This window comes from Dicentrarchus labrax, unplaced genomic scaffold (assembly GCF_905237075.1).
Source record: "Dicentrarchus labrax unplaced genomic scaffold, dlabrax2021, whole genome shotgun sequence".
In the NCBI taxonomy this organism is placed as follows: Eukaryota; Metazoa; Chordata; class Actinopteri; family Moronidae; genus Dicentrarchus; species Dicentrarchus labrax.
Window position 1 is genome coordinate 30209415 of NW_026136718.1, and position 15220 is coordinate 30224634.

The 15220-nt window shown below is 38.8% G+C and overlaps 1 protein-coding gene across 13 annotated transcripts in view; it reads left to right on the top strand.

The window, feature by feature from the left end:
* LOC127350793 (epidermal growth factor receptor substrate 15-like 1) overlaps positions 1-15220 on the top strand; it is a 66531-nt gene that overhangs the window by 36507 nt on the left and 14804 nt on the right. For 10 of the 13 annotated variants that reach the window (XM_051377786.1, XM_051377777.1, XM_051377781.1 and 7 more), the window contains 4 exons: positions 193-329; positions 2565-2628; positions 5933-6078; positions 7492-7585. In XM_051377786.1, coding sequence (XP_051233746.1) covers positions 193-329; positions 2565-2628; positions 5933-6078; positions 7492-7585 — 441 coding nt within the window. The remainder of the gene's footprint in view (positions 1-192; positions 330-2564; positions 2629-5932; positions 6079-7491; positions 7586-15220) is intronic. The other 3 variants (XM_051377778.1, XM_051377780.1, XM_051377790.1) reach the window with 1 other exon arrangement.

Below are 15220 nucleotides of genomic sequence, written 5' to 3' on the forward strand. Positions count from 1 at the left end.
CTGGAGCCCTGCTAGTCCTTTACCTCTCTCCTTAGGAAAACAATGGCTTGCACCCTTACAAATCGATGCTACTGCTGGTATGTGGATTTAAAATAAACTGCGCAATCCCTGGTTCTGTTGCCTGTTAATGAAAAGTTTTTGAATCTGTACATTGAGAAAAATAGCTACAGTTGTCCATCATTCCTGCTACAGATCCTTTTGGAGGAGATCCTTTCAAAGAGACCGATCCATTCAAAGCTTCGTCAGAGGATTTCTTCAAGAAGACCACAAAGATGGATCCCTTTTCCACACCAGACCCCTTCAGTAAAAGTGCAACTTTACCCTCAAAGGTAACTAGTTGAAGATCGAAGGCCAGAACATAGAATTTGTATTTTTATAAATGTAAAATCTGAAGAGTGGCACAAACTTTAAAATCACTGCTTATTGTTGGGCTACCACACTGTACTGCATATTGTGGATAACTGCAATGCTTGGAGGAATGACATATACAGTGGGAGCCATAATTATTTGATCCCTTGCTGATTTTGTAGGTTTGCCCACTTACAAAGAATGGAACTGTGTATAATTTTAATCATAAGAACATTTTAACATTGAGAGACAGAATATCACACAAAAATCCAGAATAACAACATATACATTTTATAAATTTATTATCATATTTTTGCATGAACTAAGTATTTGATCCCCTACCAACCAGCAATAATTCTGGCTTCCACAGACCAGTTAGTTTTCCATTAAGAAGCACTCCTAATCTCAACTCATTACCCAAAACACCTGTGTCAACTCTTTACATCATTATGTAGCTGTATAAAAGACACCTGTCCACACATCACACATCAATTACATTCCAACGTTTCCACCATGGGCAAGACAAAGGCGCTGTCCAAGGACATCAGGGACAAAATTGTAGACCTGGACAAGGCTGGGATGGGCTACAAGAAAATAAGCAAGCAGCTTGGTGAGAAGTTAACAACTGTTGGAGCAATTATTAGAAAATGGAAGAAACACAAAGTCACCGCCAATCTCCCTCCTTCTGGGGCTCCACGCAAGATCTCGCCTTGTGGGATATCAATGATCATGAGAAAGGTCAGGGACCAGCCCAGTACTACACAGGAGGAGCTTGTTAATGACCTGAAGTCAGTTGGGACCACAGTCACGAAGAGAACCATCAGTAACACACTACACTGTGAAGGATTAAAATCCTGCTGCATGCGCAAGGTTCCTCTGCTGAAGAAGGCACATGCACAGGCCCGTCTGAAGTTTGCCAAAGAACACCTGGATGATCCGGAGGAGGCTTGGGAGGAGGTGATGTGGTCAGATGAGACCAAAATAGAGCTATTTGGCATCAACTCGACTCGCCGTGTTTGGAGGAAGAGAAATGCAGCAAATGCTGAGTACAACCCCAAGAACACCATCCCAACTGTGAAACATGGAGGTGGAAACCTTATGCTTTGGGGGTGTTTCTCAGCTAAGGGGACAGGACGACTTCACCGTATTGAGGGCAGGATGAATGGGGTCATGTACCGGGAAATTTTGGGCGACAACCTCCTTCCCTCAGTGAGAACACTGAAAATGGGTCGTGGATGGGTCTTCCAACATGACAATGACCCAAAACATATAGCCAAGGCAACAAAGGAGTAGCTCAAAAAGAAGCATATTAGGGTCCTGGAGTGGCCTAGCCAGTCTCCAGACCTAAATCTCATCAAAAATCCGTGGAGGGAGCTGAAGCTTCGAGTTGCCAAGCAACAGCCTTGGAACCTTAAGGATTTGGAGAGGATCTGCAAAGAGGAGTGGACCAAAATCCCTCCCAAGATCTGTGCAAACTTGGTGAAAAACTACAACAAACGTCTGACCTCTGTGCTTGCCAACAACGGTTTCTCCACCAAGTATTGAGTCCTATTGTTCTATGGATCGAATACTTATTTCATGAGAAAATATGATAATAAATATATAACATTTGTACAATGTTTTTTTTTGGATTTTTTTGTGATATTCTGTCTCTCAATGTTAAAATGTACCTATGATTAAAATTATACACAGTTCCATTCTTTGTAATTGGGCAAACCTACAAAATCAGCAAGGGATCAAATAATTATTGCTCCCACTGTACATGCCAGTTAATATTTATTTTCATACAAAACAAAATGAGCCAGCAGCCAGGCAAAAGTTCATAAAAATAATCTGCAGTTGAGCTCTTTTAATAAATCTCAGTACATTTTGTCAGTATTGCATCATATTTGCAGGAAATTAATAGCTTAAATGAACTCTCAGATGTACATTCTGGTCACAACTCTTAGTTCAGTTATAAATCTTGAGTCATTTCAGTGATCTTGAAGGCTGAAATCAGGTGTGTCCAAATGAACCAGACACTCATTTTTAAGTTCTCCATAATTATCTTGTGATGTCGGGAAAAAAGTGAAGTCATTTTCTCGTCATAAATCTTGAGAAATCAACCTTTGGTTTTAACAACATAAAAATAATTTCAAGCACAGTGGCTTCTGTAAGTTTTACTGTGACTTGATAGAATGTACTATTAACTGTATTTCTTCTTATTCTTCTTTCAGCAGACCAGTCACTTCACAAGCAATGACCCATTCTCTTCAAGCAACCCAAAACCCAAAGGACCAGGTATTATTTCATTATTTATTCCCCCACATCAAAAATGAAAGGAATCTTTGTGCTCTCCAGTGTTGCCATAAAATGATCTTGGTCATTGACATACAACATAGCATACATACAGTGGGTACGGAAAGTATTCAGACCCCAGGAGAGCTTTTCTTGTGAGGCAGAGAACAAAAAAAAAAAACTCTCACTGCCGGTGAACGACTCATAGACATGGCAAAACTGGCTCCAATCGAACCTCAAAATAGGCTGGGAAACTCGTCTACCAATTTGTTTGGTTTACTAACCTGCTATACCAAGATATACCAAGGTCACTATCCTTTTAACATATACAGTGGGTACGGAAAGTATTCAGACCCCTTTCAATTTTTCACTCTTTGTTTCTTTGCAGCCATTTGCTAAAATCAAAAAAGTTCATTTTATTTCTCATTAATGTACACTCAGCACCCCATCTTGACAGAAAAAAACAGAAATGTAGAAATTTTTGCAAATTTATTAAAAAAGAAACACTGAAATATCACATGGTCATAAGTATTCAGACCCTTTGCTGTGACACTCATATTTAACTCACATGCTGTCCATTTCTTCTGATCCTCCTTGAGATGGTTCTGCTCCTTCATTGGAGTCTAGCTATGTTTAATTAAACTGATTGGACTTGATTACGAAAGGCACACACCTGTCTATATAAGACCTTACAGCTCACAGTGCATGTCAGAGCAAATGAGAATCATGAGGTCGAAGGAACTGCCCAAGGAGCTCAGAGACAGAATTGTGGCAAGGCACAGATCTGGCCAAGGTTACAAAAGAATTTCTGCAGCACTCAAGGTTCCTAAGAGCACAGTGGCCTCCATAATCCTTAAATGGAAGAAGTTTGGGACGACCAGAACTCTTCCTAGACCTGGCCGTCCAGCCAAACTGAGCAATCGTGGGAGAAGAGCCTTGGTGAGAGAGGTAAAGAAGAACCCAAAGATCACTGTGGCTGAGCTCCAGAGATGCAGTAGGGAGATGGGAGAAAGTTCCACAAAGTCAACTATCACTGCAGCCCTCCACCAGTCGGGGCTTTCTGGCAGAGTGGCCCGACGGAAGCCTCTCCTCAGTGCAAGACATATGAAAGCCCGCATAGAGTTTGCCAAAAACACATGAAGGACTCCCAGACTATGAGAAATAAGATTCTCTGGTCTGATGAGACCAAGATTGAACTTTTTGGCGTTAATTCTAAGCGGTATGTGTGGAGAAAACCAGGCACTGCTCATCACCTGCCCAATACAATCCCAACAGTGAAACATGGTGGTGGCAGCATCATGCTATGGGGGTGTTTTTCAGCTGCAGGGACAGGACGACTGGTTGCAATTGAAGGAAAGATGAATGCGGCCAAGTACAGAGATGTCCTGGAAGAAAACCTCTTCCAGAGTGCTCAGGACCTCAGACTGGGCCGAAGGTTCACCTTCCAACAAGACAATGACCCTAAGCACACAGCTAAAATAACAAAGGAGTGGCTTCGGAACAACTGTGACCATTCTTGACTGGCCCAGCCAGAGCCCTGACCTAAACCCAATTGAGCATCTCTGGAGAGATCTGAAAATGGCTGTCCACCAACGTTCACCATCCAACCTGACAGAACTGGAGAGGATCTGCAAGGAAGAATGGCAGAGGATCCCCAAATCCAGGTGTGAAAAACTTGTTGCATCATTCCCAAGAAGACTCATGGCTGTAGTAGCTCAAAAGGGTGCTTCTACTCAATACTGAGCAAAGGGTCTGAATACTTATGACCATGTGGTATTTCAGTTTTTCTTTTTTAATAAATTTGCAAAAATTTCTACATTTCTGTTTTTTTCTGTCAAGATGGGGTGCTGAGTGTACATTAATGAGAAATAAAATGAACTTTTTTGATTTTAGCAAATGGCTGCAAAGAAACAAAGAGTGAAAAATTGAAAGGGGTCTGAATACTTTCCGTACCCACTGTATATGTTAAAAGGATAGTGACCTTGGTATATCTTGGTATAGCAGGTTAGTAAACCAAACAAATTGGTAGACGAGTTTCCCAGCCTATTTTGAGGTTCGATTGGAGCCAGTTTTGCCATGTCTATGAGTCGTTCACCGGCAGTGAGAGTTTTTTTTTTTTGTTCTCTGCCTCACAAGAAAAGCTCTCCAGGATATTAATGAAGTCCATACAAACACATACACAGCATGGGTCAGCTTGAGTGTCTCAGTGATTGGAGAACTCAAGCCTGTCACACTGGGACCAGTGTTAGCTGAGACTGAGGTTGGTTTGCCCATGAAAACCATGGCTGGAGAAAAAAGGTGTCACATTTGCTTACTCAGTGCTACAGGTTAATTTAGAAAATGTTTGTGTCAATACTACTTCAAGTACAGCTTCATAACATTCACATTGGCTCTGGTTCGGTTTGGTATTTGCGACTGTCACAAATAGAGCTGTTGCATGCTTGAATGGGCTATTTTATAGGGCTGCACAATATAGTTTCAACAGATATTGCAATTTGATTCACACATTTGTGTGGGAATGATAATTTTTGCATCAAAAATCCTGAAGATGTCGTAAATGGTAAATGGACCTGTACTTGTATAGCGCCTTTTGTAGTCTTCCGACCACTCAAAGCACTTTTACACTACATGCCACATTCACCCTTTCACACACATTTACTCAGTAATGGTAAAGTCCATCGAACAGAAACTAACTCATTCACAGACATTCACACACCGATGCACAGCATCGGGAGCAATTCGGGGTTCAGTATCTTGCTCGAGGATACTTTGTGGCGGGAGAAGTTGCATTGTGGCATTTGTTGAGGTCTGTAGTACCAAAGAAACATGAAGAATAAGACTTGAAGGCCAGTGCATCTCTGCAGTACTATATTACTTCATTATAAGGCTGTTTTGTGACACATTTTATCTTCATCAAAAATTCTTCTTCAGTTTCTGTGATTTGCATATTTCACTTTCGCTTTTATGCAAGGGAACAACTCTCGCCTGCTTACATTCCCTGGGAACAGTAACCTGGCTGACAAATTTAAAAAACGTGAAGAACAAATTAAAAAGTTGTGTGTAAATAGTTGCTCACACAGTGTCAAACAGGAGTTTTGCTGTAGTTTATGGTGGTGTTGCATTGGTTGACATTTTATTGTCCGGTGTATCTGATATTTGTGCTCCATGTATGTTAGTGAGGTATCGCCTCGAACAACACAAACAATACTGGTCTCAACAATACTTTATATTTTAAGGAAGCTGGTAATTATGGTCACTTATTGTAAATTGTTGTTTTAAAAAAATCTATATTGTAACTTCTTTTCAGACCTGTTTGGAACGTTGGACCCATTTGGCAGCAGTTCGTTCAGCAACAGCAGTAACAGCTCTACTGGATTTGCAGACTTCAGCCACATGTCAAAGCCCAGAGACCCTTTTGAAGGCAGGGCCAGCTGGCTACCAGACTACCAGAAGGTACCAGACGGCAAAGTAGTAGTAGTAGTAGTGTATTTCCTCAAACAAAACCCGGTAGTCAAATAAAAGTTGGGTCTTTAATAGGGTACCAACATTTTTTTTATTTGATACCAATACCAGGGAAATTCCACAATTCTCCATAATAATTCTATAACACAGCAAAAATGTCCCAGTCAAGTTTATCCAATTTATTCTTATCCAATTTTCCTTAATAATACAAGTGAATAGGTCTGCACTGCATTAAGAAACAATAAATTACAATAAAAACAATGTATTAATTTTATATATTGTAAATATTTTTTATACTAAATAACTAATGAACAAAGCAAATTCTCTGTAATCTTTTTGGGTCTTTTAGCTCTCTAGAGACACACACACACACACACACACACACACACACACACACACACACAGAGGACGGTGAGACACAGACTAGAGGAGAGTGTTGACAACATAGCACTGTGCACCAAAGTATTGCAAGTAAATCACCTGTAAAGCTGCAATTGGGGTGCACAAGGGTGAACCAACTTCTGTTAATTTGCATGCCAACTAAGCATAATGCACCTTTCCATTGCTTTTATTTAATAAATGTAACAATATAATCATATAAAGTGTTATTGTCACTGTAGGTGTATTTGTGTTCATTTTTTATTTTGTTGTAACTTACTACTACCACAAGATGACAGTAGCTACATTTGAAGTAAATGGTAAATGGACTGTACCTGTAGAGCGCCTTTCTGGTCTTGAATTTTTGAAACACGCTCTGCAAATATTTCACAATAGAAGCCTTGTTAAGAAATGAAGGGTTTCTGTCCACTAAAATGCTAGAACACATAAAACTTGAGTTTCTATTAACAACATAATGCAGTAATAAAAATGTAACGGGGCAAATGGGAGCAGATCAGAAAACAAGGAGTCTTTTAATAATATACACTTATAATATATAAGTGTTCCTGACGTCTTAAAAGTCTAAAATCCAATAATCAGAATTCTGCTTTTAAATGTGTTTTTAGTAAAAGAAAATAATTATTGATCATGCTACAAAATGCACATGTAAATACAGATTTTCCTTCATATCCTTTTTTGCCATTGTTGACGTGAAATAGGTCTTAAATTACATTTATATTGGTCTTGAAAAAGTTTGAAAAAGTCTTAAAAATAAAGGCATGTCTCTAACAACCCTGCTTCAAATAAATGCCTAGTACAACTTTTTTTTTTTTTTTTTTTTTTTTAATATACTGATAAATTGAACTGTATTGTGATTTTATCCTTTCTTTGTCACATTTAAAATGTCAAGTTTAGAACCTTTGTATCCTATATTGTGTCACTGCCTGTCATATTTATATTGAAATTACTGCGGAGTGCTAATATACCATGAACCATATATTCCTTCCTCTCACTCACTGTTTCCAGACTGCCTTTGTGGACGATCCATTCAGCAGGAAAAATGACACGCCAGCTCTGCCACCGAAGAAAAGTGTTCCCCCAAGACCCAAACCACCCAGTGGTAAGTGGGTAACCATAGGCTTTTGGGGCGTGAGAATAAGTGGGAAGGTATACACTGTATAGCAGCTTTTTACAGGCACCCATGTAGCCTATGGCTTACACCTTAATAATAGTGACGTTGTCAGAACCTTATCACAGCTTTACTGAATGCTAGATGTGTAAAGATTTATGGATACCAGTCGGAATTCGGGTTATAATGTCATTGGTGCAACGACATGGATATGCTGACCCCTGGATGTATCTAAATGTACCATGAACCGGTTGATGGTCAGATTCTAAAGTTATGCATCAGTTACTAAAGCTTTGCTGCTAACTCATGTAAAAGGTAAAAGGTCACCGGCAGGGTCTCACCTCAAAAGCAAAGAGAGTAACGTTAGTGCAGCTTGGCATGAGAGGTCAGTACATAAACAAACATGTCCGACAAGCTGACACAAGTTCCAGTGCTCCATCAAATCTTAAGTTTGGAAGACATTTGGACAAAAGTCTTAACCATTTGTAAGATCTGTCAGACAGCAATTAAGTCCAGCAGTAGCATAACAAATTTTAACGCTCACCTGGTGAGATGGCATGGTGACACATATGCAGGCAACGAAAAGTCTGTGTATGCTAATGCAGCTAGCACAAGCAAGAAAACGCAAGACACAGATATTGTACAATGACATGTAATTCTGAATTGATTTGCCTTCCATTTTTTTCCCATGCCATAAAAAACTGAAATACTTGGGATGTTTTAAAAAATATATGTATTTGAGGAATGTCCCTTTTTAAAGAATTGGCTTATTGTAATTTAGAATGGAAAATAAATGTTTACATTAAACAAATGTTAAGAACTGTATCAGATTGCATCATATTGAATTGTTCAATATTCCAATGCATCGACCCTGAATCATATTGTAGCCCATATATCTAGATACATATGGGATCGTCTTAGAAGGGAGAAATGCACACTCCTACTGAATGCTAATAATTTATGTATCTCATATAAAATAATGAGGTGTTCAACTTTCCTACTTTCCCCATAGACATTTAGCTTAAATATTGTCTCCACCATTGTCTCCTCTTCTTAGAGCAGTAGGTTCTATCTTGTTTTACTGGGGTTAAGATGAGTACTTAGCTGAAATGAGTAATTTACAGCAGCTCTGAACAGGACTATTGTGACTCTGGGGCTGAAAACACAGCGGGTTTAGGTAGCGACAGGAAAGGCATCAAATGGAGGAAGAGGAGTTTGTAGCGAGTTATTTAGAAGTAACTGATAATGTTATACATCATCCATTGTAAAACAGATACAGATGGTGTACTCGCTCATCCCTTTGTTTTACATTTTCATTCCTTCATGGTGAATATCAGAAATTGTCCTGTCTGTGTGCTATCTCTGTGCATACGATGTACTGTGATGTGATGTTATTGGTTTCTCATTAAGTGGGTGTGTTTGTGCTTGTGGTTAGCAATAGCCTAAGAAGCAGAAGCTGTGGGACCACTGGTTCCTTTAACTGGCTGAAGAAACAGCTGTTTTTAGGAGGTGATTGTCCGCTCTCAGCTTAACTTGTACACAGAGTGAGACTGAGGTGGACTTAAGAACCTCAGAAAAACGTACTTACTCAGTCACATGCAGAAGGTCCTGTTGGCTGTGTGCATTATGAAATGCCAAATGTGTGCCTTCATTGGTATAGAATTCGGATTTTATCTGTCTGGTGGGTCTTAATCTACCCATCCAGGCAGCCCAAGACTATGCATGAAAACCATAATAATCTTATGTTTTCAGAGAGATAAATGATGAAAATGCATCTGTAAGAACAAGTATTGTATGGCTGATGCTAGTGGAACAGTGGTTAGCTTAAAAAGGAAGTGGCACATTGGCTTTATCCTAAACCAAGATACACAATAGGTTTTTAATGTGATTACCACCATCATGCCTTTTAAGGTATTACGGAGTTCTTAAAGGGAAAAAAAGGAAGGAGAGGGGGGGTTCATGCACTGTGACCATACACATAATGAATAAAGCAATAAGTAAGAATTAGAAAGGGAATAAATTAGAAAGATACAGCAGTTGGGAGGATACATTGAGGAAACACTAAGATGTTCATAAACAAAACATGTTCAACTGCAGGGTTGGTGATAATTCTTTGTGGATTCGTTACGCATAGGCATTTGAAACATTAAAGCTGCAGAAGTAAACATTTATAAATATAGCTTTGTGTCATATTTGCTATTTCTGACAGTAGTACATGAGACAGATAAATATGTGAAAGAACTGAAGTTCCTTTGGCTCCATGAAGTGCTCCTAATGGCATTTGCAAGAATCCAAGCCAAGAAAGATCAAACTTTGGATAACACTGTGGGTTGGTGATTTGAAGATAGTTGATTTGGGTTAGGTCGTTAAATACCAACATTGGGATTGAGACTCAGCAATCAGCTATCTTGGTTTGTGTGTATATGAATATATACATATATATGAAGTTAATTTTTTGTGTTGTTTCTGTCTTTTCTAGGTTAACTATGTGTGTGATTCTTGAAATAAGCTAAGCCATTTACTCATACTTAACGCATATCTGGGATGTTAGTTCAACAACCACTTAATACACTTGTTTCCTCAGACAATACATACAATATCTCACTACAAAGAGACCAGTTACCTTGAAACAAGTTTAAAAAAAAAGATTCCAACATAGAACAAAATAATTGAATACGTTTTTTTGATCATTTTGAATAGCAACTTTTAAATAGCGTATAGTTGTAAGCAGTGTTGAAATTTAGATGTTGTCTTTTTTCTCCAAGGCAGAAAGCACAGTCTTTAACTCTACTCTGATCTGTCAACAGGAAAGAATGTCATTGTGGGTACGGAAAAGATAAAAGCCTTCTCGTGTTTGCCAAGCCACTGCTATCACACACTGTAGTTTGTAACACTTACCTGCAGTCGCAAGCAGTGATGTGCACTGTAAGGTGTCACTTTGAAGCTTTTATACACTGTAATATTGAAGTGATAGTAGTGTGATCGTTGTTTGAAAGTCTGCTTTAATTTTTCACATTTTCACATTTTCCAAATTTTTAACATGAGAAGATCAGTTTTACCTATGACGTTGACCTACTAATTATCATGTAGCAAAATGTAGCTTTTATTCTGTCATTTGACCTATGCTGCACTGTCATACCTTTGTTTGTTTGCTAACACTTCCTGGAGCTCAGTCACAAAGCAGCATGGAGTGCTGCTTGGGTGTGAAAAAAATGTTCCTCTAGTGCTCTTCAGTTTTGGGATCCTTCTTGTTTAAAATTGTTGAAGAAATCTGAGGCACTCAAAAGGTTAGTGATTCAAAAAGCCTTTAAACGTCCCGTGTAACATTTAGGAGGCTCTGTTGGCAGATTTTTAATAATATTCCTTTCCTTAGATTCTCCGTAACATTGCCACAAATAACAAATGATTAACTACAAATTCGTATGACAGCGGGAGCCGTATTTGTGTGAACATTCACATGGACTTGCATTGCAAAGATCGGGCATAGTTAAGACTATGCTTAAGTCTAGTTGGTGCAACTGTCCTGCAGTTAGGAACAGGCTTACCCCAGATGGTGAAACTTATCCATGATGCCTAAAAAAGAAGATGAGACATTTACAGAAAAGAAGAGAATTCAAGTTCCCCATTCAAATTAGGATAGCTTAGCGTAGCTTTCAATGTGTATATCCCAAAAATTATCTTTGTTAGTCTTTTTAATCGCTTTTTGAGTTTTTGACATTGCAACTTTGCAGCGTCTTTGCAGTGTAGAGCCATGAGGTATTGGGGGTTGCCAGTTCTTATGGCATGTTTTTATTTAGTCAATCTTGCATCTTCCTGGAGCTGTTTTATCACCATTTCCAATGTATTAAAGTCCCCCGCAGCTGTGTGCAGCACCTCAGTTTCCTGAGTGCATGGCATTGTGGGATACTTGTGTACATCAACAGCACAGTCAAAAATTAAGTGTGAATGCACGACGGACTAAATGACTTTATAACACATGAGCTTTAGTGTCTTTTTATGGCTCTAACTGCTGATATGGTAATAGATAAGATGTTGAATTTAATGCTTCAAATACACCTTTTTCACAGTAGCTATTTTGACAGTAGGGTTAACTAAGGTGTTACCATTGATACTGATTAAGTTTTTGTCAAACAGAGTCAGGGTGCTGCTATTGTGCATGTTGGCTCACTGGAAAGGCTCTACTGCACTAAATGGAATGAAACTTGATTTGTATTGTTATCATTGATAACACTTATTTTTACCCGACTATTTCATGTCCAAATGGCCACTGTGAAAACGATCTATTGTGGTCTTTCCAGTAACTCTATAAATTTATTGTGATCTGAAAATATGTTTTTGAAGAAGTCTTTTGAGGACAATGTCCCCTGGGACTTGGTGCTCAGTGTGAACCACAGTTACCCAGAATACCCTCCTCTATGGTTGACTGACTGACTCAATGGTTGTAGCAGGGAACTAGAGAGAAGTCTGTTGCAGCTTTGATGCTAGTCTTTTTATTCCATTATCCATTATTTTCTCCATTATTCCCTCTGTAGCGACAAACAGCCAAACTTCACATTAATGCACTCAAGATTTTTATGTAGATTTTATATTAGGATTGGTCACAAACTGCTGCTCCAATGTTTGTGTGTAGGTAGTTACATTTGAAGGTGATGTTGTAAGAGCGATGATATGTGGTTTGCTTGGCCTGTTGTTTGCAGACACACCCTAACTTGCTTCCTCTCTCTTCCCTTTGTGTGTGTGTGTGTGTGTGTGTGTGTGTGTGTGTGTGTGTGTGTGTGTGTGTGTGTGTGTGTGTGTGTGTGTGTGTGTGTGTGTGTGTGTGTGTGTGTGTTTACAAGGGTGAGTGGTTCAGAGAAGGGCAGGCTGCAGGCTGTATGCAGTGGACGAATGCCAGTATTGTTACTAATGTAAAAATAATTTTAAATGTAGGGTCTTTATGTTTTCTATCTTAATCTTATTCACACACACGCATGCATGCATGCTCTGTCACTTTCTCTCTTCACCTAGGCGTGAATAGGGCACTGCTGCAGTGACATTGCTACAAACAAACTGGCAAAATTGAGGGCATAATGCTATATCTGTGTTGTTTTCAGTAGATATAATAGTGCATGCTGCATGTACAATCCTGTGGTAGACATTAAATTAGATACCACTAATGTAGTGGATTATTTTAAAACAGGGTGGAGCTCATGATTGTGGTTTCTCAAGTGTGAGCTTCTGTGTGTGTGTGTGTGTGTGTGTGTGTGTGTGTGTGTGTGCGCAGTTTACTGAAAGAGGAAAAAACTGATTGCCAGGCATGCAGTTTTGCTCTGCGTGGAGTGTGAAATGAACTGCTCAACCCTGATCAGCCGAGTTATCTGGGTAATAGGACTAAATGCGTATGTGTATGACAACGGTTTGACTGGTCCTGTGGTTTAACACCTATACAAGCAACATGATGTACTCTTAACGTTCCCACGATCCCCTGGCAGGCCCAGCTCCCTGTTAATAACATCATCACTATAATTGCTTTTTTGTTATATTTTTGCCCATGTATATATCCACCTGTGCTTCAGTATTACACATAAACATCACCGTGTCTGCAAGCCTTCGATTATTCAAGGCCTCTCTGAATCTTAAATGCAGTGTGACATATCTGAAATGTGTCAGATTAATTTAAAGTCGTGCAAAGAGGCTAGATAGTGGATCCTCAATTGAGATTATTTGTCACATATTCTCATTTTAAGCTCAAGAATAAACTTCAGTGTTAAAGACTTAAAATAGCTTCTTTATTTTTTGCACGTTTTCCCCTCATGGCACAGAAAAGATTTGATAAAAAAGAATCCCCAACTATTTTTGATCATCGATTAATTGTTAAGAAAATTTTCAAAGAGTTTCTTGTTCTAGTTTCTTCACTGCTCTCTGATACAAACCGTATATTGGGTATAAAGGGTTTTTTACTTTTTTACTTTTGATTGAACAAAAAAAATTAAGTTATCACTTTGGGGGATATTACTTTTTTTTATATTTTAGAGATTTTCATAGTTTTACATGCACAAGTGACTTTTACAACTTACAGGGGAGGTTAAAAACAAATGGCTATGTAAAATAATAAATCTGACTAAGACCTTACAAGCTTGTAAATGAGTTGAGTTGTCTGAGCACTAATCTGAAGGTCAAGGATGATCTTTTTCACTCAAGTCTAGTTTTCCAGTATTTATTTCTAAGTTGCTTTGGTGCTGTAATAAAATGTAGCACTGGTAAATCTATGTGGACTACAGTGAATGTGTACAGTCTTTGAACGTGAACTATTTGCCTAGTTGGTACATTGGTGAACCAACCGTTAGTAATGTGGTACAGAAACCCAACCAAGTGTTTCACCAGGAAACCGTTGCGAATGGTTCCGTGGGTTATGGGGTATCACTTTTGGTTTTTGGTCGTTTGGCTGCTGTCGTTTGCTGTGTGTTTTTTCCTTCACCAGCTGTTTTTATGTATTTCCTTTCTCAGGAGGGCGTAGCACTGCATGTGATCATGTAGTGAAAGACTTGTGCTGGGACTCGATATGAATTGTTTTGGTGCGTCGCGAGTGGGGTGAAACTGTTGCGGCTTTCAAAAGCTGGTAGCGATCTTTGAGGTGACACCGGAGGTGAAGAAGGGCGTGGGTGCTATGTGAACCAGAGAATTTTAGTGTTTGTGTGTTTTAATCCAGAAAAGATCAAATCAGATCCTGTGTTATAAACGTAGTTCACCAAGTTGAGAATTATTCATGCAAGCTGCAGTGATGAGTCACGGTATCTTCACACACACTTCTTTTTTACATCCTCCTCTGGAGATACGTGATATCTCAAGCCTGTGATCTGTCTGTTTTTCTTTTTTCTTTGCTTCTCACCATGTGTTTCTCACCACAAAGCAGATTATTTCTGTGCTATCCCAAAAGTACCTTATTACTTTACTGATTTGTTTTTTTCTTTTAAGCCCTAGCATGCAGGATTTTTGGCTTAGTTTTACTTTACAGTCAAATGTCAGTCAGTGCTGTGAACAGCCTATTTTGAGTAGAAAAATATAGAAACTTGTTCAGTAAGAAAAACACTCTTCTAGTGTTGTCTAAATTGGCCAAAATTATTTTTCCTAAAAAAATCACATAGGTTCGACCCATTCCAATATCTAGTTTTGCACAATTCAGTATAACAAGAGAGTTAATAAAACTTTGCTGTCTGCTGACCAAAAGACGTGACCCTCACTGACGTGCTGCAGTCCGCAAGTTAATTTCCGGTGGAGTTCTTCTGTGTTGCTGGTAGTGTATTTTTGCTGCTCTAGCTCAGTGGTTCCCTACCTGGGGTCTGGACCACCAAAGCTTAAAGGGGGGTCACGAAGCCTTCTTGATTTTAAGGAGTGTAAGGAAACTCAGATTGGATTCACTTCTGTGAAGAAAAGTAAATGTAAAGGGAATTATCTAATAGATTTAGATCGTCGGGGACAAGAAAACACTGAATTTGTCAAAAAAATAAGCCTAGTAAGTATGTATGATTGTTTAAAATGATAAGAAAAACATAATACAGACAGAATTGCATAAAAAGTTCCCTGAACAAGAAATAATCTGCTGAAAATTCATCCAAATCACTCATTTTACACAAACTTCTTGCAGTT